At 42.7% G+C, this 25,800-nt stretch overlaps 1 protein-coding gene across 4 annotated transcripts in view; it reads right to left on the bottom strand.

The window, feature by feature from the left end:
* The window catches only part of FMNL2 (formin like 2), a 265,339-nt gene extending 241,716 nt beyond the window's left edge, over window positions 1-23,623 (bottom strand). For all 4 annotated transcript variants that reach the window (XM_045032311.1, XM_045032313.1, XM_045032310.1 and 1 more), the window contains exon 1: window positions 22,961-23,623. In XM_045032311.1, coding sequence (XP_044888246.1) covers window positions 22,961-23,077 — 117 coding nt within the window. In that variant the 5' untranslated portion in view covers window positions 23,078-23,623. The remainder of the gene's footprint in view (window positions 1-22,960) is intronic.
* Window positions 23,624-25,800: the final 2,177 nt, after the last annotated feature.

Below are 25,800 nucleotides of genomic sequence, written 5' to 3'. Positions count from 1 at the left end.
CGCTCACTAGTCAGGCATGGAACACTTTATGATAATTAACCGGTGAGTCCAGTGTGCCGCTGTCAGTGTTAAAATCTATTCCTCATCGGAGGAAATGGTGTTCAGGAGACAGAAATCCTGTTTCTAAGACAGATTCACACAGATATTAACCTGTGTCTATTTGTCTGGTTCCTTAGCGAGACTTGGAGGAGTATTTTAACATAATGATAAGCCTGTGGGATACAGATCTGTATAAGTCTCCTACACTAGGGATGGCCTTGTATTCCCTCGGGAGAGGGAATGGAAGGATAAGTGATTAATAGGCGTTCAAAAAATGTCTTTGATTCCTTACCTAAGTGAATGTTTTGCTGAAATTTTCCACAATGAATGAGGTATGATATGAAAAAAAGAAAGAAGATACAACATATATAGGAGACTTGTAAAAATGAATATTAAAATACACACCCACAAACAGTAGGTAAAAGAACGCTAACCATTCCCTATGATGAAGGCAGACACACTAAAGACTCTAAGGAGTGTGCCTAAGATTTTTGTAAACTGAGGGATAGTATGATTAAAAATTTAGCGAGCTCTGAGTGCAAAAATAATCCTAACAGATTGAAAATATGGGATAATGAGTCTCAGGCACCTTGATCATGTGATAGTGTATATGGGTTCAAATGGCAGAGAAGAGTAATAATGAGAGTGAAGGTACTTGTGGGTTGATTTCTCTTGACGTATGGGTCACTGGGCATGCCTTGAAGGAGGATATTGCATTTGCCTGAAATGCCAGATTTGTATATGTTTTTTATTTAATTTTGTACACTTTAATGAGGACAGCTGTTCAAGCTATGGGGGCCAAGTTTAACTCCACTGGCATAGGGTGGTGCATAATGCACCTCCCTAGCCTTCTGAGCCCCAAATGGAAGACAGTGATTCTGCTGCCATGGAGGTTAACTCTGAATTCCAAGGTGGCTTCACAGAGCTCCACCAGCAAAGATGGCTATTCTGAATCAGCACAGCACTACCCCTTCCCTCTCCCTGCAACTTGCCTGCCCAGTGACCCACTCAGACTTTCTGAAAACAAGACCCTATGTCAGGATCTGAGTAAATTTAGCTCATACTATATGACTAAACTTAGGTACCTGATGTACTTGTGTCCTAATCACAAAGCTGTTATAGCTGCCTCTCATATCATGCTACTGTACCCTAAATGCCAAACTCCATTTCCCCACAACCTATTACAATCATTATAGATTTTTTACTGAGTGCAATGCTATTATACAAATAAATAGTACACAAGTTCCCTACCCCAATTCACTCACCATACACACACACACACACATGAGGGAGAAACAACAAAGTTCAGATACACAAGAGGCAGTCGAGTCTGGTCTCACAGTTGTGCTTAATTTTTTAATGTATATATTTATCTGGTCCCCACTACAAACTAGAATTACCCATGATCTACTAATATTTCTTTAATCAGGCCTCATCCCACAAATGCTGAATCAAACCAACTTCAATGGGAGCTAAGGACACTCTGCTCCCTTTAGGAAGCTCTCAGCATTCTGGAGGATCAGGCCAAACACTAGCTCTTCAGCAGGATGTTAAGTAGCAATGAAAATGGAGAATGTCACTCCATATAAGGGGCCAAATTTAGCTGTTGTGGAGCCATTGTGTATGGCATCTAAAGAGAAATAGCAGATCTGTGCACTGACGTGATAGCACAAAGTACAAGGTCAGCTGAGCTGAATAGCATGCAGGATAATAGTAATCAAGTTCAAGGCCTTAATCAGCACTTTGGCTAGGAGGACTTTACAGTTCAGTATTAAACCCCCTATTTTTCATCTATTCCTTTGTGAGAAAAGATCTGCAGCAATAAACTGCAAGTCCTGCCAATTCATCAAAGACTTAAAACAGAATCTCCTGAGAGATCTCAACCTTCACCCTGAATAGCTTCACCCTACACAACAGGTAACAATGCATCCAAACACTGTTCTAAGTATCACCATGGGAGGGAGGAGTATGTTCTCAAACCATTTTCAGAAATGAATTGAGCACAAGGTTTTTCTTCAGCATTGCAGAAGGAAGTCTTCTTCTTATGCATCTTTTTTGCTATATAAAGCTATGTATAGTAGTAGTGGAGAGGTGAACCCACTCACACACGCTTAAAGGTGACCGGAAAATGCTTTTTTTAAATTGGGTTTTGTGCCGTTTTTTGCTTATGATGTATTTTAAATACAAGCCTAAACATTGGGAGTTTTATTAAAGAAGGGTTTATTTTTGCCTTAGAAATATAAGGAATGCTGAGTCTAGTTTTAGTGAAAGATCTGTTTGCATCCCAGAGATGTTTATTATTAGCTTTCACTCCTGAACTAAAAAGATGGAGGTCATGAATCTTTAACAAAAAGACATCGTAACTCCCAAGAGGTCATCAGCTGTAGGAGTAACAAAAGAGTTAGCAAAAAAATAATAAGACTCAAAGAGTTTTGAACTGACTAAAAATTCCTTCCCCTTTCAGTTGCTCAGTGTTCACTCTTTTGTTTCTTTCTCTAATGGTCTCATCATTTTATCAGTTCTCCAGTCACCAGAAAGTTTCCAAGGGTAGACAAGACCTGAATATATTATACATATATAACAGGCAGATAAAAATCAACTTTGATAAAACAATATTCAGACCTTCATAAAGAAGAAAAAAAGGACAAAAGCCCATTTTTTACTTGTAATTTTCCTTTTTACTCCCTCTTACAATACATGGTTTGTATGTCCTCAATCCCCCACACAATTCCCATCATTGTCAGTGGGAATTACATGTGTCGGTATGGACAGTACATAGACCACAATATCCCACTTGTGTTATTATTGTAGGTTTTTTATTGGGACTCCACTGCTAGAGAGAAACTTCGTTTAATCAACTTCTGCCTCAATAATGTGGGTGGAAATCAGTGTTCCTCATCTTATCCCGTGAAGATCCAGAGTGTGCCCTTTGACACATTGACTTGAGTGTGTATGACAGCAATATCGGAGGATATGGGTGCAGTGTCAGCACGAGGAGACTGTGTACCAGTTTTCTTGTTCTTTTCTATGAAACCAACCCGTTCTGTGCAACATACTTGCTGGTGAAGTCTCCCTGTGTTGCTGAGCTCAGCAGAACCCCGCCCAAGTAACACTTGCATGGTTTCGCTTACATTTTAACAAAAATGCTTAATACTCTGCTCATGGCTGGAATCCATGCTCAAGTACACACAAGGCCCACCCAGATTTTGGTCTGTGTATACATAGTTTTGAAACTTCTTTTTTCTAGGTAATGTGCAATCAACAGAGCTACCTGTCATCTAGTGTAGACAGCAGTGGTTCCCAAACTGTGGGGCACACCTACCTACGGGAGCACAGAAGAGTATTTGGGGGGGGAGGGCGCAGTGGGGGCAGGGAAGGAGCACTCTCAGCTGCAGCTTCCCTCCACCCTTAACAGCTCCAGTCCCAGCTTCCCTCCACCTCCTGCTCCACTCTCAGTCCAGCTCTGCCCTCATCCCGCCTCCATCCCCAGGCCAGCTCTGCTGCTAGCCCAGCTCCTCCCGCATCCCCTGTTCTGCCCATAGCTCCTCTGCTGAGCCAACTGTGCAGTAATGGGGGGAAGGGCGCACAGACAGATTCTGTTATTGGTAAATGGGAGCAAGACAGGAGAAGTTGGGCACTACTGGTAGAGAGCAAGAGGCCACAAGTCAGCTCGGACCTGAGCCACAGGAGGATTTGGGCTCTGGCCCACCCACCTAGTAGGGTCCAAGGACTTGGGTCCTGTGTGCTCACTAACCCAAGTCAGACTGATCTGTGTGTGGCTGGAAGAAGGGCTTGGGCTCAAACCTGAATCAGAGCCTGGGTGCAGAGTGCAGCCTAGACATACCCTTTGTGTGCTGATTCAGATGAGAGCTAGCACGAGTGTGTGTATGTGAGCTGGAAATCACACCTCCAGCTCCAAGTGTAGATGCAGCCTTAGAGGTAAAGTTTGTCAGTCTCCCATCTAATTATATAGACTACTACATGTGCCAATAAATACAGTCATTTTTATTAATTAACACAAAGCTAAGATCATCACAAGGACATGGTTCCCTTGACTTCTCTTCTTCCATTTGATTGCCAAACTTAAAGAAGTTTGGTTTAGATTTAAAAAATATATAGTAAATTTGAAATGACAAAGTCAACCCAAAACACACACACACACACACACACAAAATTCAAAACACAGAATAGAAAAATGCAGAAAAAACAAGCATGAGAAAAATGAAAATGCCATTTTTTTAAAGCAAAAAGGAAAGAAATCCCAGAATGACCAGAAATAAATAAAACAGACAAAGCACAAAGCTCTGCTAATGATCCTTTTGTTTCCCACCTCTGTACTCTGAGCTACATGAATAAGAGGGGGGTTTTTCCCACCGGAAAACCTGTATAGAGATGCAAAGGTGACTTTGAAGAGCTGCATGCTGGGTGCTACCCTCCAGTTCACTCTGCTCTAGTTAGGGAAAGACGAGCTCATCTTTTCTGTGTGTCAGACAAATATTCATTATCAAGGGAAGTGAAGAGATTTTCATTTCATTTTTCCTGTGATTAGAGCAGGTGATTGGAAGCTGAGAGCCCTTGTTTCTATTCCAGCTCTGCCACTCACTTGTTCGATGACTTTTGATAACTAATACACTCTTTTGTATTTTGGTCTTCCCATCTATAAAACAGATGTAATACTATTTATCTGTTTCTCAGGGCTTTTTTGTGAGGCTTAATGTTTGTAAGTGCTTTGAGATTCCCAGGTGAAAGGCACTATATTAGTGCAAAAGTATTACTTTTATTTACCAAAATGAGTATTTTCATGTTTCCATCTGCACCTTAATATCAACATTCATACAAATGAATGAATAAATGTCCATGTGTAAAGCTGAAAAATACAACAGAATTGTACTTTGCTGAGCTGATATAAACTTCAGTGTGAACTCTTAAAAGATCACTATGGAAATACGACAATTATTGGACTGTTCATGTAGCAAGCGGCTGAGTTTTCTGAAGAACAAACTACATAATGATTCATCATCCCGAGTCATCTATAATGACTGGGAGAAGATTAAAATGATTACATTATGTTTCCTGGCTCAAAGCAGCATACGCTGTGCTAATGATCACGACGTCAAGTTTCCTTATTTGATTAGCCTAGAGAATGTCATAATATGGGCTGTCAAAAACACCTTGCACAAATACAATGATGCCCACGGTCTTTAAAAAGTGTAACGTATGAACATGTATGGATATGTCAACACTGCAACTCAGAGCAAGCCTCACAGCCTGGGGTACACCAAATCAAGCTAGCAAGCTAAACATAGTGTGGACGTTGTGGCACAGGCGACAGCTCACTCAAGCACAGCAAGCTGGGTGGGCTTGATAGCCAGAGCTCCAATGTGCACTCCGCTATTTTTAGCATGCTAGCGCCAGCCCCACTAGCATGAGTCTGCTGGGAGACTCACTCCTAGCTGCTGTGCAGACATTCCAACAAAGGGTACTCATAGGGTTACATGCCATGCATCCCCACAATGGTCAAAGGTTTAAACATGCTGGTCAAGGTTTTTTGTAGGTCCAATCTGACTCAGAAAGATTATTTTGGTCATATTGTTTCATATATCATTATCACTGGCTTACCAATAAGATTCTGGATTCTGTAACTTCATTTTGTCTCTTTGTTAGGCTGCTTGCATAAGAAGAGAGATGGGAAACTGATTCTCTTTAACCGGGTAGGATTTGCAGCACTGGGCTTATTTTGTGTGAGAAGAGAAGCAAACATGATGCTGAGGGAATGTGTGTGTGTGTTTCTGTGTCTCTAGAGGTATATATGTATGCAACATCAAAGTTTCACTTCAGCCACTCTTTAAGTTAAATATTTGTGATAGTTAATTTATTTGCTCTTCTGTATTTGCAAAGTTCCCAGAGCTGACTGGAAAACTCTTTGAAGCATTCCCAAACACACTAAATTATTGGAAATGGTTGTCAGAGAACTGCTCAAGAACTTAAGCCAAACTTCGTCTCCATTGTTTTACAGAACCATTCAATAACTGTGCCACCTACTTCTTCCCTCATGTTTTGGTTCCAAACCAACAGAGGTATAAGTGTTATTCATTTACTCGCCATACTGGATTGAAAGGAGGAAAAAATGAAGTCAGAACATAGACATGCCAGAATATTAGATAGATGAACAACTAAAATTTCTGGACTAAACAATTTGTTTCTTCATTTTAATTACTGGCTTCTGACAAACTTTAGAAAGTTTGCCAATTTGTACAACTCTCTCTATTCTTTGCTTTTGGCTTGAAATAAACAGTCATTTCATAGACAGACAAATAACAGATGTAAGATCTCTATTCTCTCCCAAGTCCCTTTATAGTAAAGTGACTTATGGCCAAAAAATAACATTTTTTTTAAATAAGTCCTATTTCTTATATTTTAAATTATCCCTGATTCCAGCTGCCAGACACGCAGCTGGAAAACTAAGAGGTTGATCCTGCTCCCATTTAAGGCCCAGGGAGCCCCACAAGTGAAGCGAGGAACCTCCCTGCTCTCCCAACACGTCCATGCTGGGGAGCAGCTGGAACAGCCAGAAAGTACTGGGAAAGGGCAAGAGAAACCATACTGGACCTTGCTCCCAACCAAGGGAGACTTTAGAGTGACGGTAGAAGCCTTCCTTGCCACAGGGGTTAAAGCAGCAATGTCCCAACTTTTCAGTCTGAGGGAAAAACGTATTTCAGAAAGGCCAAGGGACCACAGTCAGTACTGCTCTACTCCCTTTGCCCTACTCAGGCTGTATGAAGGGAGCAGTAACCCCTCCCATATGCAGAGTCTAGAGTGCTCTGCTGTGGTTACTTGTAACAACAGAGAGTAGACATTGTTCTAATAGAAATGTAAGTATGAGGCGGGCAGTGTTCCTCTAAATACACACATGCCTGTGTCTGAGGGGATTAAGTATGATGGTCTGAAGCGTATTGACAGTGGCTAGGGTACACTGTAGGGAACCCTTGCCGACTGGCACAAGTGAGAGTAGTACCCATGTTGTCCATTTTTCCTCCCTCCTGAGATGCTGCCCTGGGCTGCTGAGTGGAAGAGGTGAACAATCTTTGCTAGGTGCTCATCAAGCTCAGGCAGAGCTAGTGTATGGAGATGGGTGGGTGGGTGGATGGCAGAGCTAGTTGAGCTCTTATCCTGCTCTCCCAGAGCTCCCACAGCCTGAAAAGAAGTAGACTAGAGAGCAACCAGAGCTTCTCTGTCCTCCCTCCAATGAAATGCAGCAGGCAGTAAGCAGGGAAACAGCTGAGCAGCTCCAGGACAGCAGATGCTCTGAATGATCCCAGCAGTGCAGTTTCTGGTGGTGAAAGGCAAGTAATGGAGGGCAGTTGGTGAGGAGATGCCCCCTACTGCATCCCCATAGTGACTCAAACACTTAAATTAAAAATCAGTGGCACGTTTCCATTTCATAATCAAATACACATTTTCATCTTAACACAGTTGCTCTCAAGGGCCACAGTTTAGAACCATGAAGGCCACATGGTGGGAACTGCTGCTCTAAAGACCATTCATGTTTAAAACAACATGGCTGTTATGGTGCTTTATGAAAATTTCCCTGAAACATACATTGAAGTACACACATTTACAGAAGACAAACACTTATTTTATTAGCGAGCTGAAGGAAAATTCTAAAACAATATCCAACTTCTGCAGCAACTTTAGATGAAATAGTCTGTAGTCAGATTATTTTGTTATGAGAAATCCTTTATGCTGCAAAACATTTTAGAAAGGCAGAGGCACTGTTTTACAAGTAGCTGAGTTGGGTAACGTTTGGGGACAATTAAATGCATACATATTCAAATATACATATTTATGTACATAATATTCTGCATCCTGGCTTGTTATAAAAAAAGCACTTTACAATCAACTGATTAAATGATCAAGGGCAAAATAACTAGCGCAATTAAAATGATATTCTGTCAGAACAGATTAGCACATCATGTAGTTTCTACCATCTACAGATCTGAGGGCTAAGAGTCCTGGAAGAAATTTATTTTCTCTTTTTAAGAATGCAGCATTTTTCAGTTACATTGCTGTGTGTATTAAAAGCTCAGTCCTGTAGTCCCTGCTGAGACATAATTCACACTGGGTCAACAAGCCAAATTTTGCCCATTTTACTGTATTGTCCCATTGAAATCATTGGTATTACTTGTCTGCTTAAGGTAAACAGGATTTGACCCATAGGGATTATTATTTTTTATCATTTGTTTTGCAGTAGTGTCCAAAAGCATCAATCAGGATTGGGCCATCCTTGGGCTAGGCACTGAAGTTTTACCTAAGTATAAGGATCAGGCCCTCAGATATCAAATTTTATGTAGTTTTCAATGTATTACATTCATCAATTAATTTTATTTCCTACTATATTCTGTAGCTCATTAGATGCTTAGAACTTGAAACAGACAGACAAATACACACACATACATATATAATTAAAAATCAAAATAAATAAATGTCATTTATTTCCCATACTAAATTCCGAAATGATCCACCACCATGCAAACTAACAAAGGAGAAAGCTAGCAATAATTCAAGTTACTCTCTAAAATAAGGCCATACAGTTTTTATGGCAGAAGTCCTGTCGTGATAGCTCTAAAATCAGATGACAGGATGCGTGTTTTAAAAGTTTCCCTGTTATAAAAGACAGTGTGCAGCTACTCAGCTAATTTTAAGCTTTATTTTTCCATATATCAATAAAAAAATGAAAATATATTTTTCCCATCTGAAAACATTTCAGACTATTGTCTTAAACCCATCATCTATCATGTTGTGTATGTACACTTACCTTCTATTGTTGCATATAACCCTTCGGGGGTACTATATCTGAAAGAGCATGGGGAGAAAAAAGATTCTCTTTTTTTTGCAATGTGTTTGCTTTGCATTTGACATCACTTTGGTCCCGATTCAGCAAAGCCTCTAAGAATGTTCTTAACTTGACTTCAATGTAACTATTCAGATGCTTAGAGTTAAGTTCCAGAGTAGCAGCCGTGTTAGTCTGTATCCGCAAAAAGAACAGGAGTATTTGTGGCACCTTAGAGACTAACAAATTTACTTGAGCATAAGCTTTTGTGGGCTACAGCCCACTTCATCGGATGCATAGAATGGAACATATAGTAAGAAGATGTATATACACATACAGAGAACATGAAAAGCTGGGGGCTGCAACTGGTTGGTAGGGCAACTCCCACCTTTTCATGTTCTCTGTATGTGTATATTTAGCTCCTTACTATATGTTCCATTCTATGCATCCGATGAAGTGGGCTGTAGCCCATGAAAGCTTATGCTCAAATAAATTTGTTAGTCTCTTAAGGTGCCACAAGTGCTCCTGTTCTTTTTAGAGTTAAGTATACACTTAAGTGCTTTGCTGGATCAGGATGTTGTCATTTGTCAATTTCTCTATTTTGCTGAGAGTTAGTTTCAGTTTCTGGGTCATGCAAGAAAGAGCATGATGATATCAGGACTTATGAGCATGCCAAACTCTTCAAGAGGGTGTTCGGCAGTAACCACTGTGCAAAGCGGATTTGAAACTGAAGAGGTAGCAGGCAGATGTGCACAGAGTGGAAGGGGAAGGGAAAAAAGGGTTAAGACTGAGCATGGTTGATGTTACTTTCAGGCTCACCCACATTCCTCTGCTGGAAACGGAGCCTTATAAATATAAGCAGAGGAGCTGAAAGTTTTTGGTTTTTTTTGAAGGAATTACTTAAAAATTCCAGCCCATGTTATTTAAAAGGTGTTCTATTGGAAACTTGATTTTTTAAAAACTGATTGTTTTAAACTCAAATTTACAATGTCTCTTTAATCTCTGAAGCTCCCTGTTTAGCTGCTCAGGGATGAGTTCATTTACTCTCATCTACAACACACTTCCCTGGACAATTAACACTCAGTGCCACCAGGGACTATTGACACCAGCATCCTGTAAATACTTCTGAGTGGTCTTACTAACTGCTAACAGCACCTTGTGCTGTCTCTGCAGCCTAAATGGAGAGATTTATTTCCCTGCCACATGTCCCAAGTCTGTGTTAAAAGCCAGTTTGGAGATGCAACCTTCTCATCCAGCATAAAGAATTAAGAATAGTCATTGTAACAAAAAGCTACCATAATATTGGTCTGTTTCTAAATTCTCAGTGCCAGCCCTGCTTGTCCTTCATGCTCAGGAGGCTAAGGCTGTGAAGCAATCATTAAACAATGCAGGCAGATTAGGAGTAGGGTTGGATGAGCAAACATATTTTATTGTTAAAGTCAATAGTAGGAATTCCTAGTTACAATAATAAGAAAAGGATATCAGATTCACTCTCATGTTTCTGTTGTTGAATTATAATTAATTGCAGTCACTGACAATGTTGGAAATGTGCCAAAATTCTGAAAAGCGAAATCTCAACCTAGCGAGTTTTTTTTTTTTTAAAAATCAGCTAGGATTGGCACTAAAGACAGTTTGTCAAATTTGTCTTTCAGTTATGTCCCTAACACCCCAATTGAAGACAACATGGGTGTTGTTCAGAGCACAGATTTCCCTGAGATATTTTTAAGAGCATAAAGGATAAGAAAGAAGCTGACAATTCCTGTTGGAACAAACATTCCTTTCAAGTAAAACTGAAATATTGAAATTACGGGCCTGAAACAGCTCCCTTTGAACTCAAGGGCAAAACTAATACTGGTTTCAATAGGTGCAGGATCGGCCCCCAGGATTAGATTAGAGAGGAGGGAGGAAGACGTGTGGAACAGTTTTCCTTACTAAGAATGGTTAGGACTTGGTTCAAACCAGCTCCACTGTTGGTTTGAAACAATGCAAATGATGCCGCCAGTGTGACTGTGGGGAACATATGGAGTCCAAACACTAACCAAAAAAAAAACCCCAAAACCCCACTGCACAACAGCCAAATAGCATTTTTAACAACTTTTCACATAAGTCAAAACACAGGGTAACAATTAGTGTGTGTAACCGTAGCCAGATACTTTATTTAAAAATGATTTGAGCTCACTGCACAGCTTCTCAGATAATCTACATCCATCACAGAACAGAGCAAAATTGTACCAGAACCTAAGGAGAAGCAAATAGAAAGCAGAGTTCAAATCAAGGAAGGGAAGTTGTTTGATCGCTTACTTTTTTCTATTCTCTGAACAAAATGCGTCTTCCAGCCCATGCATTTAAGTACATTTTTCCAGGGCATAAAAAGTAATATGAGTGCATTTGCTAATTAACAAAATTAATTGGCCACTGCTTTAATTAATACACACTTGCAAACTATTTTTAACTTCATTTGGTAAGAGCCTTCCAAATTCTTTCCCAAGTGCTACAGATTGTATAACGTTTTGGAACAGACCATCTTTTAACACTTTGGGACCCAGTCCTGCAAAACCTTACTCATGTCAGTATCCTTCACATGGGGAAATGTAAAGGGTAAAGACATAGAGAAATTCACACATGCAGGGCCCAATTCTGCAAGGTGCTGAGCCTGAAGGCAGTGGAGTTGTGGGTTCTCAGCACCTTGCAGGAGGAATGCAGCACCTCATAGGATTAAAGCCAATAATTCACATAAGCAATAATGGGAGCAAACATTCAATGAAATAATAGATCCTCACCACTTTTAACTCTCCAGTAATTACCTGCAGTAATTAAAAATGCCCATTACCACCTACAAGGATAGGGTAGCCCAATTCCACACTGAGGAAGCTCAATTCTGACATCTTTCAAGAGGTGCTAGCTCAGTAATATTCAGAATTTTGATATGCTGTCCAATCTTGTTCACTTTGAAGTTAATGGCAAAACTTCTCTTGACTTCAGTGGGAACTAGTTCAAGTCCCCGGTGCATGGCACTAAGGAGTCAGTCTCTCTCTCTCTCTCTCACACACACACACCCCGCCTCTCTCTCTCACCCTCTCTAATGAAATATGAATGTCATAAAAAGAGGTCCTGCACAGTTCTCCATTTGGCTGTTAAACATTAACAAATCAAATACACCAGTAACAACACCAGCTGCATGTATAATGATTGCTCAAGTTAAACACCACCTCATTATTTTTATCTACTTTATTATTCAGAGATAATATTTTGAGAGAGGCATGCTCCTGATGATTTTTCCAACCCTCTCTATGCTTCTAACTTAAGCCCCCAAGTGGGACCACAAACTACTACAGCTGCCCTTTCTACTCCCCTTCATCAAAAGTATAATTCCTTATCTCTTGGGGTACGTCCACAGGATCGGCAGGTAGCGATCGATCTATCAGTGATCGATTTATTGCATCTCATCTAGACATGACAAATTGATCCCCAAACGCGCTCCCTGTCGACTCCAGAACTCCACCAGAGCGAGAGGTGGAAGCAGAGTCGACAGGGGAGCCGCGGCCGTCGATCCCGCGCAGTGAGGATGGGAGGTAAGTCGAAATAAGATATGTTGACTTCAGCTACGCTATTCTCATAGCTGAAGTTGCGTATCTTACATCGACCCCCGCCCCTCCCCCAGTGTAGACCAGGCCTTAATATAGTTTCTCCTTCCCCAGCCCAGACATGGAGGTATAAGTCATCCTAGCCCAGCACAACTTGGATTACTGTAAACAGAAATACATCATCATAATTAGCATCATCATCATGCGACTATGGGTTTGCAGGATCAGCCTCTTAGTTTTCTTCACCCATTAGAAATTCCCATGTGTAACCACTAACACCCAAGCTTGTTGTTTTATTCTAGAATACTGTCAAAATGGATATTTGCAGGGGAATGACTTGTGATGTATGGATTCAGCCCTGCTAATGTGGGCACCATACCATAATCCTTTCCATCTAGGTCTTTTAGAACAAGCCTATTACTTTCTTTCAGGCTATTCTGAGCTTACTAAAGGCAAGAGTAAGTGACACATGCAGTGTGACAGAATGGGTTCATACCTTCATCAGTAAAGCCCAATAAATTAAGGCGATTATTTGATATGGAAATACACTACCAAGAGAAAAATACATGCATACACATCAGCCTGCATATTTTAAAAATCTTTCAGGTTTTCAGACACTGCAATTCATTTAAGGGCTGTGAATCTCAAACGTGCTAGTTAGCCAAATATTCTTTGGAGTATTCCTTTATTTCAGATACTCAAAAAATGCATTAATGTCTTTTTAAATGACATATATACAGGAAAACTTACACACACACATACTGTCGAATGATATACAAGCCACTTTGACAGATGTGTTATCATGCAGTTTTATTTCAACATATTAATTTACACTGATTATCAGAAAGAAATTTTCTAATGGTGAGATCTATTAGACAATTTCCTCAAAGAAAGAGATGGAAGTGTCATTGCTTGAATCATTTAAAAATAGTCTGGAAGAAACTGTCTCACATTAGCATTGGCAGGGATCTGACCAACAAAAGCTAATGGTTTTCCATGTGTAATTTTTATAATTCTATTATACTGTGGGGCTGAACTGATACTGGTTTCAACCTAGCAGATCTCTAATAACTTCAGCAGAGTTACACTGGCTATATATGAGTGCAATCAGACTCAGTCCCTGTATCACAATCATACTAGTAAGGGCTGGAGTCACAATAAGACTTTGACATCTAACTGCCACTTTAGATGACTAAATTCCAGAATCAGGCCTCACTGGGATTCACAACCCCACCCCCAATCCTGTGGGTGCCTAAAATCACTGAATTTTTGCAGTAAAAGCTGCTTAGACACATATGTTTCTGCCTGTAAGCATTTGCGCTGCATCCCCATGCCAGGCGTGCAGACACCTAAGCCCCAGAGCGATTCCCTAATGGGAGAAGATAGGCATTCCTCTATCTAACTCACTCCTATAGATGAGCTTACACAAAACAGCCAAGAGTCGTCTCTGGCTCATAACTTTTAGACCAATCGTTAGGATACTCACCTGGGATGTGGGAGAGCCCTGGTTGAAGTCCCTCTCTGCCAAAGGGGGAGAAGAGATTTGAATGGGGATCTACCACCTCTCAGGGAGTACCCTAGCCCTGAGCTATAGAGTCCCCTGCTGGGGAGGGGGGAGGGAAGGGGTGTCCCTCAGCCACTCCTGCTGAAGCTGTTCCACTTCAGATAAATCTTTTTTTTTTTTAAATCACTGGAGCAGGGGGACTGGATCCTGACTTTCCCACATTAGTTCTCTAACCTCAAGCCTACAGAGTCATTCTCATACTTGCTTGCCATCTATGGCCCAATAATTCTTTCATTATTTAAACCACAGTGCAACAGCTTCAATAAGGAGAGACTGAGGGAGACCCACATCAGAATATCCTATAGCCCAGTGGCTAGGGCACTCACCTGAGACCTGGCAGAGTCCTGTCCAAACCGCTCAGCATCGTAAGAACTGCCATACTGGGTCAGACCAATGGTCCATCTAACCTAATATCCTGTCTTTCCACAGTGGCCAGTGTCAGATGAGTTTGCAGGGAATTAACATAACAGGACAATTATCAAGTGATAATCCCCTGTTGTCCAGTCCCAGCATTTGGCAGCTGGAGGTTTAAGGACACCCAGAGCATGGGGTTGCATCCCTGACCATCTTGGCTAATTGCAATTGATGGACCGATCCTCCATGAATTTAGCTAATTCTTTTTTGAACCCAGTTATACTTTTGGCCTTCACAATATCCCCTGGCAATGAGTTCAACAAGTTGACTGTGAGTTGTCTGAAATACTTCCTTATGTTTGTTTTAAACCTGACACCTATTAATTCCATTGGGTGATCACTGGTTCTTCTGAAATGTGAAGGGGCAAATAACACTTCCTTATTCACTTTTTCCACACCATTCATGATTTTATAGACCTCTATCATATCCTCCCTTAGTCATCTCTTTTCCAAGCTGGACAGTCCCAGTCTTTTTAATCTCACTTCACATGGAAACTGTCATACCCCTAATCATTTTTGTTACCCTTCTCCGCACCTTTTCCAATGCAAACGTATCTTTTTTGAGCTGGGGATGACCAGAATTCCACACAATATTCAAGTCCTAAATTTCTTTGTGAATGAAGCCCTAAAACTGGCGGGCAAACTCTTTGGCCTGAAGGCCGCATCAAGTTTTGTAAATTGTATGGAGGGCCGGTTAGGGGAGGGGGTCATGGCCAGCCCCCACCTCCTATCTGACCCCCCCGGACTCCTGCCCCATCCAACCCCCCCCTGTTCCCTGATGCCCCCCTCGTGACCCTTGCCCCATCCAACCACCCCTTCTCCCTGTCCCCTGACTGCCCCTGGAACCCCTGCCCCTGACTGCTCCCTGCCATCCCATTCAACCCCCAATCCTTCCGGATTGTCCCCCGGGATCCCTGCCCCCATTCAGCCCCCTGTTCCCCCCCTACTGCCCTGACCCCTGACCACCACCCCAAACTCCCCTGCCCTTTATTGACACCCCCCCCCCGCTCCCTGCACCCTTACCACGCTGCCTGGAACACCGGTGGCTGGAGGCGCTACAGCTGCACTGCCCGGCGGGAGCCGGGCCACGCGGCCGCCACCACCACACGGCACAGAGCACCGGGTCAGGCCGGCTCTGCAGCTGCGCTGCCCCAGGAGCTCACAGCCCCGCCGCGCAGAGCATTGCAGCGGCGGTGGAGCGAGCGAGCTAGCTGAGCCTGCGGGGGTAGGAGGACAGCAGAGGAGGGGCCAGGCTAGCCTCCCAGGCCAGGAGCTCAGGGGCCAGGCAGGACGGTCCCACAGGCCGTAGTTTGCCCACCCCGCCTTAAAAGGCCAACTTCAAAATTCATCCTATGCCAGGAATTTATTTGGCCCCAACTCTTGGTGAAATGACAAGAATTAAACACCTTGCAGAAGTTACTTGTGTCATTACCAAGTTTAGTGACCTGCAGACCCCTACATCTGTATATTTTGTAAAGTGAAGGGTAGAAGAGCTGATAAAAGCTTAGAGACTGAGACCGAAAGTGATCCTAAGCACTATTAAATAAACAATAAATAAGGACATTGGACTTTTATAGCGCTTGTATCCAAGGCTCTCAAAACACTTTACAAACACTCCTGCAAGGAAGGTGTTTCATTACACAGTTTACAGATAGAGAAACTGAGGCACGGACTACAGATTACATGCAAAAGTTCAGTGTGAAGAAGGAAATACTGATGGTGAGAGCCTGCTTTCATAGAAGTTAATGTCAAACCTCTCACTGCCTTCAATGGGAACAGTTTTGAGCCCCAATCACCCACCTGCACATGCTCAGAATTAGAACATTGCTGAGCTGCTATGCAGACTGATGGTGTCACTGGATGCAGTTTCTAGAAAAGCTTTAATGACAGTGGCTTTAGGTCCACCTTCCCTCTCCTCCCTCCCAGTTCCTTCTCATAGTTCTTCAAAACAGGGTTTTCCCTGGCTCTATGGAACCAGGCACACAACACTCATTTGTAATATGAAGAGGGCCTGGGGATGTTTCATGTTAACATCCCAACTGATATGTGAGCCAACAGTCAAATGATGTCAATCACAGCCCATTAGACAACAATACACTCTGCCAACTCTGCCCTGGCCACCTCCTCCACACCGTGTGTCATCTATAAACACACACCACTGTTAAAGGTTTAGAGAAGGACCACCCTGTTGTAAGCTCCATCTGGAAGTACAGCCTTTATCCCCAGGTCTCCAAACCCTGAATTCACTGTATCAGATAATAGTACTGGAAGGACGGTGGCTATAAACACATACAGCACAGTTTCTCTACACAGGGTGACCAGATAGCAAGTGTGAAAAATCGGGACAGGGGGTGGGGGGTAATAGGAGCCCGTATAAAAAAGCCCCAAATATCAGGACTGTCCCTATAGAATCAGGACATCTGGTCACCCTATCTCCACATACTGCTTAAACATGCGAGTCAACAGCTTCCTATTCAAAATAAATGAGTGGTGGCTCCTTAGATTTGTGACTTGTGGACACTTGGCTCATGATATCAAAGGAAAAAAAATTGTTGAAGAATCTGCTCAAGCAGGAGGTTCCCACATGCTTGAGAGGCTGTGCCTGTCGTGGCAAGCACATGATCAGCTGGAATCTGGTTGTCACTTTAGTTGGCATCTTCCACTGGCCACTTAGGAAGTCAGTGATGATAATGTAGGCAATAGCATTGTGCTGCCACTTTCCTAGCATACGTACTTCTTGCTTAAAAGTGAGTTTGAAACCAAAGGAGCCATTATTGAAACCAAAGTTCTCCATAGCCACTGAAGGTCGGACAAGCAGTAATGGGCTTAATCTGCAGCAAGGTTAGCTATTAGGAAAAACTTTCTAAATATAAGGGTAGTTAAGCTCTGGAATAGACTTCCAAGGGAGGCTGTGGAAGCCCCATCATTGGAGGTTTTAAGAACAGTTTAGACAAACACCTGTCAGTGATCGTCTAAGTTTACTTGGTCCTGCCTCAGCTGAAGTCCCTTCCAGCCCTACATTTCTATGATTATTTCAGGCATCCCACTGAAAGGGCAAAATACATATAAATGTCAACTACATCACTTGATAAAGGGTAGAATAAACACCACTCTGCTTGCAGATACAGACATGAAAATAAACACTTGCTCTCTCTCAAGAAGGAGGCTAAATCCATATATCCCACTTTCTTTTCCTCAGTTTGCATGTTACATATATCCCATCATATGAAATGTCTTTCTGGAACATCAGGGCAGCTAACTATTGGCCCCAGCTAGTGAAAGCGATCTACGCTAGGAGGCACACTGCACAATAGTAGTAAAACCAGTGGAAGCCCATTCACATCGGCAACCTCAAAAATTGCAGCACGTAAAGTTGTTAGACAATGCTTTGCAAAACTGCTAGAAGTTCTAGGTGTTTGCAATGGGGTGTCTATCCCACACAAGGCTTGAAAGGGTTAAGGTGGCCAGGTGGGCCAATTAACTCCCCAGCCTGCACCTGGAGGGAGGAGCCAGGGAGCAGGGATTGATTAAATGAGGCTTAGTTGGACAGGAACAGAAGGGGCCGGTATAAAGCTCAGGAGCTGAAAGAGGTTGCAGGGGAAATAGTCTGCAGTTCTTCCCTAGGAGAAGGAAGTGTGTTTGGAGCAAGAGGGGCAGCAGATTGAGATGGGATGAGTGAAGAGACTGAGAGGAGGGCACAGCACCTGGAAAGATCTAATCCCCACAGCAATCCAGAGGAGACATCTCTAGCAGAGAGTGAAGCTCGTGACAGTGCTGAAGAATTTATGAATAGTTGGGACCATTTTTCACTACCAAAGTCTGAGCTCAGATACTATGGTCATAGGTGACACAGAAAAACCTAAAATAGATTTGATTATATTGAGTGTGTGTGCGCACATGCAGATTAACAGGGTGTCAAAAGCTCACTCTAGGTACATCTACATTATCACCCCCCCCCCCCCCCAAAAAAAAAAGCTTCCCCGTGAGTCTCAGAGGTCTGGGCCTACAGACTAGGGCTCATCAGATGCATGTACAGAGCTAAAAATATCAGTGTAGATGTTCCCACGTGGGCTGAAGCCTGGGCTCTGAAACCCAGATGGGGGGTGTCTCAGGGTATTTCAACATGGCAATTAAAAGCCCATGGCTGGCCTGTGCCAGCTGACTTGGGCTTGCAGGACTCAGGCTAAGGGGCTGTTTAATTCTAGTGTAGATATTCAGGCTAGACCCCATGCTCTAGGAGCCTGTGAGGCGAGAGGGTCTCAGGGCTCGAGCTGTAGCCTGAGCCCAAATGTCTACACTGCAGTTAAATAGCCCCCGAGCCCTGCAAGCCCAAGTAAGCTGGCATGGGCCAGCCATGAGTTTCTAATTGCAATGCAGACACACCCTCAAGAGCCCAGGCTGGACTGCAATATTTAGCACTGTAGCACAAGCCCCGTTAGCCTGAGTCTGTAGAGCTGGGCTCTGAGACAAGCTGCTGCAGGGTTTGGGGTTGTTTTTTTTTGCAGTGTAGTCATGCCCTCGATGCCTTGTATCAATAGAATAATACAGAGAGAAGTCTGTACTAGAGAGCGAAGAAGACTCTCCAGGTTTCACTGTAGTAGGAACAGAAAAGTGTGATGCAGTTGATCCTGGAGAAAATATTAATTTCTATCTGAACTGGGCCCCATCCAGCCTGTACTCACAATACATCTTCAGTAGTGCTGGCAGCACTGTTACACACCAAAGAAACCTACCTAGTGCAGGCAGTGTTTAACTTTTTTTTTTTTTAATTAAAGAGAGAGAGAGCCTGGAACATTTCCCAGGTAATTCATCACCTCTTTTAAATTATACTCCTCAAACCACAGAGAATGAGGCTAACCAAAGAGGCAGTACGACAAACTATTCTGTGGGTGACCCCTCCTCAAGTGTATAGTTATTAGCAGGTTAGCAAATACCAGCTGGTACACCTGTTTGCCACATATGCACAACTCTATGCATGCCGCTGTTCATCCATATGCTGAACAGACCACATTATTGTTTGGTAGGTTATTTGAGAGAAAACATTTCAAAGAGAGAGAATGAAGAGAACAGTTAATGTCAAGGCACTCACATGAAAAATGTGGTCTTATGCTTTCGATCATGAACACACATGTTCTCAAAGTTTTTCCATCTCTGTGGCTCTCTGCTCAGATTTTGCTTGAGGACAGAAAAGTATAACTTAAGATCCCCTTTTTGGATCTGAATGGAAGAATTCTTATACATATGACATCACTGCTTGCATACAAGAACAGAGAAGAATTGTTCAGGATGTTGTTGTATCCACACAAATAGCAGTGATTGCAATGAACGCTGTTCTGTGCAATGTCGAAAGCAGCTTTGCTAATTTCACTTACATTAAAAATGATATTGACATGATCAGCCAGCCCTTTTAGGAGTACAGTGGGAGTGTAGGGGTGCAAGGAATGCTAGACTGATCCCTTCATATAACTTGTAAAGAAGGTCGGATTTAGGCCTTACAGTGTCCATTTTGTCTTATTTCTCAGAATAAATCTCTTATCCTTATATCATCCCTCCACCACCACCACCCTTTTTTTTTTAAGGATACTATTCCTTTCACACTCATTCTATCACCATGACTCTCAGGTTATGGTGTTTGGATGGGTGAATCACAGAGTGAAACACTATGAAAACAAGCCATGAAGGACTGAGGGACCAGGAGAAGAGATGAATTACATGAAGGCTTTCCTTTTATAAAGTTGTCACACTGTTCCTTAGCAGTTGTGATGAATACTGATCATCATGACACCATATGAAAATACCAAGTCATTGGGGCAACTTTTTTGTTCCTGTTCCAGCACAGGCCTATGAGCCTCTTAAAATTTGGGCCCAGCTTTGCAGCCCTTTCTCAGAGGAGCAGGCTTGTCATCACCAGACCATCCCCATGAATCAGAGCACATACTATCTGCCACCCCCAGAAGTAAAGGCTGCAGGATTGGGCCTCTGACACTTCAAGTGTATCTACAGTCCAGCTAATAACATATATCCCCTGCTCCTACTCAAGTGACTGGCAAGACTGACTTTTCCTTTCCTAGGAGTTCTGGATCAAGCCTATATGGTTGCATTAAAAGCACGTAACACATGGCATTCTCACACACTGTCTACTCCTTTCACAAACTAATTCTGCCATTGATTATAATTCAAAAGCAGTTTTTCTTCTACAGATTTAGTCTTCTGGCTAGGTTTAGGCATAATAGGCTTGATTCTGATCTCTCACACATGGTATATCAGTGTTACTTCCATGAGGTCAATAAAGTTACTCCTGATTTGCTCTGGTAAAAGTGAGAGCTGAATCAGGCTCCCTTAATATGTCTAATAATCATAACACCTTGCCATTTGGTATATCTGTGGGAGTTCCTACTTGAATAGGCTTATTATAGCCATAGACATGATAATCTGTCTTGGTCTAACCAGAAATAGTCTAAACACCTATCAGTTTGAATCTGAGAACTGTTCCTCCAACACCAGGAAGTATTTCACAACACAGAGAAGAAGGTTAGTCTAGAGTGTGACTATAAATTAATATTTAACATGAATTCAAGTTATGGTATACATATTTTCTTGTATAAATTCCCCCCCTTCCTCTTTGTGTGCCAGGGACTTCATTGGATACAAGGAAATCATTTTCACAAGTAAGAATTGCATAAAAAGAATGCAATATTTTTGTTGATCTATATAATCTACTCAAAATATTTAAATGTGAAACAAAATATGGACTTTTCCTAGAGCATACTATATAACATCAACAGAAGTTATGTCCATTCCTTGAAGGTTGTCCTGGGAACTTGATTTCAAATACTGAATCATGTATACTATGCAGATAAAGACATACTGATATTACAAGAGATAGGTTTATCTGTTCTGTTTAATAGCCAAAAGTAATGTAAAACCAGCACCAGAAATAATAGCAAGCAATGTATACACTTATGTATGTGTTCCATGGAAAGGCTGAGTGTTTGATTTTTGCATTTTACTTCAATATATCTGGATGAAGTCCAGATAGAAACCACATAATAGGAATGTATTTCTAGTGAGAAAAAACTTCACATTGTGAAGGAAAGTCACATAGGTGGCATACAGTATATACTCTCATACTGTGTGCCCTTATAGAAGTAATGCCAATTTGTACATATTGTATTTCCTAGGGCACCATCTAGCAGGACAGAGAATTAACATTCACAAAATTAGAGAGAGGCAAGTAAAGGCAAATGCAAAGTAGTCTGTTCCCTCAATACCACATTAGTGCTTTCAGCTGGACTTGAACCTAGGTAGAAGAAAACTATTACTATAAATGCTGATTTCTATAACAAATTATACAGTTCAGAGACAGGAAAACGAAACTGATGGTTGTACAGCAAACTACACAACACACACAACCTTCGCAAATAAATGGCAATGCACTCTGTTACCCTTTTATTTCCCAGAAAAGATTTCACAAAATATTTAAACTGTGAACACCTTAGTATAGCTTTCCCTGCAAAGAGCAAATTGGTAACACGTGGTAGGTGATTTAATCCGGTTCTTTTTATCTGTTTACACTGGGTTTGTACTGAAACGTTAGTGACATCACTGAAGTCTACATAGCGTGAATCTGGTCACCCTTTTGCACACTCTTGAAACACTTTTCGGATCACATACACAGGGCAAGATTCCTAATTCACATACACCAGCTTTATAATAGCCAGGGGCAGCAGTAGTCATGGTTTACTGGTGTGAACGGGATCAGAATCTGGCCTGCCTAGTCCTGGGGCTAAAGCTAATCCAAACCCTTCACGGAGGCAGCCAGAGACACCACGCCCCCTGCATCTCAGCAACTGACTGAATGGCCAAGGTTTAGAAATGTCTATGAAAACTGTGCGCGGAACAGAAGTAAAAGGCGGCTGCTTTACAAAGGAAAGAGACGCGGATCAGGAGCGGGTCTGAAGTGGGAAAGAGAAGCTGCCTTGTTTATTGAGTGGAAGCACCAACAAGCAGCACCGCAGGCAGCCACCTCTTTTCGGCTCTCCGAGGCAGGCTCCAGAGCGCCCAGTTCCGAACTCTTCCACGCCTCGATTCCGCCTCCCAACAACCCACTATTGTGTCCCACTTGCAAACGAGACGCAGATCGCTCCGGCTCGGCCTTTACACCAGGGGGCTGGCAACGGAACGGCCGCGTTTCCCGCAGTAACTTGGCCAGAGCCTGCCTCGCCCCCCGCCGCCGCCGCCGCCGCTTCCGAGCCTCATGGGCCGCCCCTCTCCGGTACAAAGCGGAGCCCCCGGCAGCAGCTCGGAGCAAACAGCCCAGCCGATGCCCCGCTCCCTGCAGACAATGGGCGAGCGGCTCCTACGGCAGTTTGGCTCCTTCCCACACATCGGAGACGTGGGCAGACCCTACACCCCCCCCCTCCCCAGCGAGTCCCGGCCGGGGGAAGGGGCTGGAGCCTCAGGCAGAGCCCCGCACCCCACCCGCCGCGGGGCTCCGGGGCGGATCGCGCTGGGGAAGACGTGCACTCACCAGGACGACGGCAAATCTCTCCTCCAGTTCACCTGGCTCGGGCATGGGCAGCTTGAGAGGCATGTGGTGAGCCCTGAAGTCCGTCTGCTGAGAATCCATGCTCCCGGCATTGCCCATGGCGATGGCCCTTCCGCGGAGAGGGGCGATTCTTCCGGCTCGTTCCCTCGCTCAGTCTGTGTGCAGTGCACCGCACCGCCTCTCTCTCCGTTATTCCTTCGCCGCCCCCCTTCCCCCACACACCTTCCCTTCCCCTCCTCCCTGGCTGAGCCCGATCCGGTGTCCCCCCCCCGCCCCAAACAAAACAGCCACGGGGAAGCGACTTGCACAGATCTAGGTCTCCCTCTAGCACTGGCCGTGGAAATGATCCCCTTCAACCTTCATGCTGGCTGTCTCCTCTCCCTCCTGCCCAGGGCAAGCTCGCTCTCTTTCTTCTGGAGAGGGCGTTAGGAAACTGGGATCTTATCTGCATGTTGCACAATTTCCACACCACTCCCTGCGCGCAATCCTGATGGTGAGATACATGATTCCGGCTTAGCGGTCCCTCTTTCGCCCCGGCTCCCCCTGATGTGGCTGCTGCTGCTGCCTCTGACACATACACGCTGGCCCCCCACACAACACAAGCCACCACAAAACTCAGCCGCGCCGCAGCAGATTCCGATTCCAGACAAACGCACACCCCTGCAGCAGCAGCAGCACAAAGCCCCCTTTCGCTAGCCACCTCCCACTGAGCCGCCCCCCGCCCGGGGATAGCTGGGATTCGTAGTCCCTGCCCCGGTTCGCAGGAATCAACATGCACACTCAAAAGGAGCCATACACAAACCCACACCAGCAGCTAGCCCTAAACCACTTCACACGTGGAAACAAACTTGTCAGATCGTAAGGAGGATTTCTATGTTTTTCCTACCCACGGTTCCCTAAACACAAAATTGTTTGCAGGCCACAAAAATTCAGTCTGAGTTTAGTATAGCCAACCTCCAGATTTTAAATATTTTAGAAGGGGGTAAATCATAGAAGGGAATCATAATGGCTATGAGATCATTTAATTATGAAATGATTTGTTTCAACCTTTATCACAGTATATTGTGAAAGTAAACCAAGCTAGACAATTGCAAAATTTTCCTACATGAGTGAAATCCCCAACCTCTGCCAACCCCAGGGTCATATTTTAGGGAGTTATAATACAGAGAACAAATCACAGTCCTGTGCCTGAGATTTGAAGCATTCTGTGATAGCTATACTGAAGGTTGCTAAATGGTTTCTGTTATGAATCCCCTTTTCAAGATGTTTTTTTCTTTGTAGAACATCCAGCTTTTGGGACACTATTTTCCATGGTTGGTCTCTGCATAGGTGGGTTTACCATTAGTTTGGTGGGAATGATAACCAATAAGAGTTCAGCTATATCTGAATGAGGTGAGAGAGAGAAAATATACTTCTCCCATTATATAAAAAAAATCTTGTGACCTTTCTCTGAAAAAGTACTCGGTGATCTGAAAACTAATTAATGCATCACAATATCATAATACATGAAGGGGGGCAGAGTTAAGGGTCCACACTGAGTCTTCACTTTGTCATTTCCTGATTTTTTAATGGGTAATTATGCAGCCTTAATATTCTCTTAATATAGTTATTGTATTTAATTTAAATATTAATTTGCAACACTTTCCTGAATATCACCAGACAGCAAAGATAAGTAATTATACCTTTACCTGAGCCAAATAATGAAACAGTGTATACAAACTTGATGAAGAAAGTCAAACCCAGAGTTTTAGTGTTGCCAGATAGCTCAGCATCTCACGTATTGTCCATTTACACTGCATTTTTTAAGAAAACTAGCATGCTGAGTGTTGATGGCCTCCGTAAAGATGGAGATACATTCAAAATCTTTGTTTGCATACAAATCATCAGAGTAAAAAACAATATCCCAATAAATAGTGAAATAAACTATTAAGCTAGGGGGAAAGTGTGCAACAATTTTTTCAGTAGAAAGAGGACTATAACAGGAGCAGGATCACACCTTACATCCATATTTCTGGGATGCAAGTTGAGTGATGTACTCTTTATCCTCATATGTTAACTTGAGAAAAATACCTTTTCACTCCAACAATACATAAGTGTTTGCTTCAGCATCTAGCTCAGCAATCCCATCTGTGGTGCGGCACTAGGAGAGTGTGAAAGGGAAAGGTTAAAGTAATAACGTGTGCAACATAAACCTGTGATCCGTCAATACCCTGCCATACATAAAATTACTCTGCAGAGATTAACTCAGATATAAAGAGCATGGTTTTACTTGCTTTGACCACTTGCTTTGCACTGAATGAATCTAGGGTCCTGTATTAAAAATATTATAGGAATATATAATTAAAATCCTTATCATAATGCATACACACAAGAGGGGACGAATTCAGGTTGGATAGGCAATGTTCATTCTGGCATTTCTTAATTTGAGACTGGTTGACTTTGCAACCTTTTAATCCTTTTTAATCCTTAACTTTGTATTTCCTCATTCTTTTACGGTTTAGTTTATTGATGAGTGCCACCATATCTAATGGTAAATGAATGGGGATTTTTGTTTGTGAATTTCCTTAATTTTTTTAATAGAAAGAAAATATTTTATATATGTGCTAGTTAAATAATAAAGCATTTACACATCTGTTGTCTTCACTGTGTAATTTATTTCCATTGATTAAAAAGTGCCATATTTCACCATACAGAACCATGTTGGACTAATATATCGAAAGTAATTACATTAAATTGTATTAAAAGAAAACATTTTAAATGCAACTTCAGTTTTGCTGCAACTTCTGCATGACATTTATTTTGTAAATTGTGTAACAGAAAAC

This window comes from Mauremys mutica, chromosome 10, assembly GCF_020497125.1.
Source record: "Mauremys mutica isolate MM-2020 ecotype Southern chromosome 10, ASM2049712v1, whole genome shotgun sequence".
Taxonomy (NCBI): Eukaryota; Metazoa; Chordata; order Testudines; family Geoemydidae; genus Mauremys; species Mauremys mutica.
The sequence above is the reverse complement of the archived record's forward strand: the minus strand, read 5'-3'. Positions and strand labels throughout refer to the sequence as shown.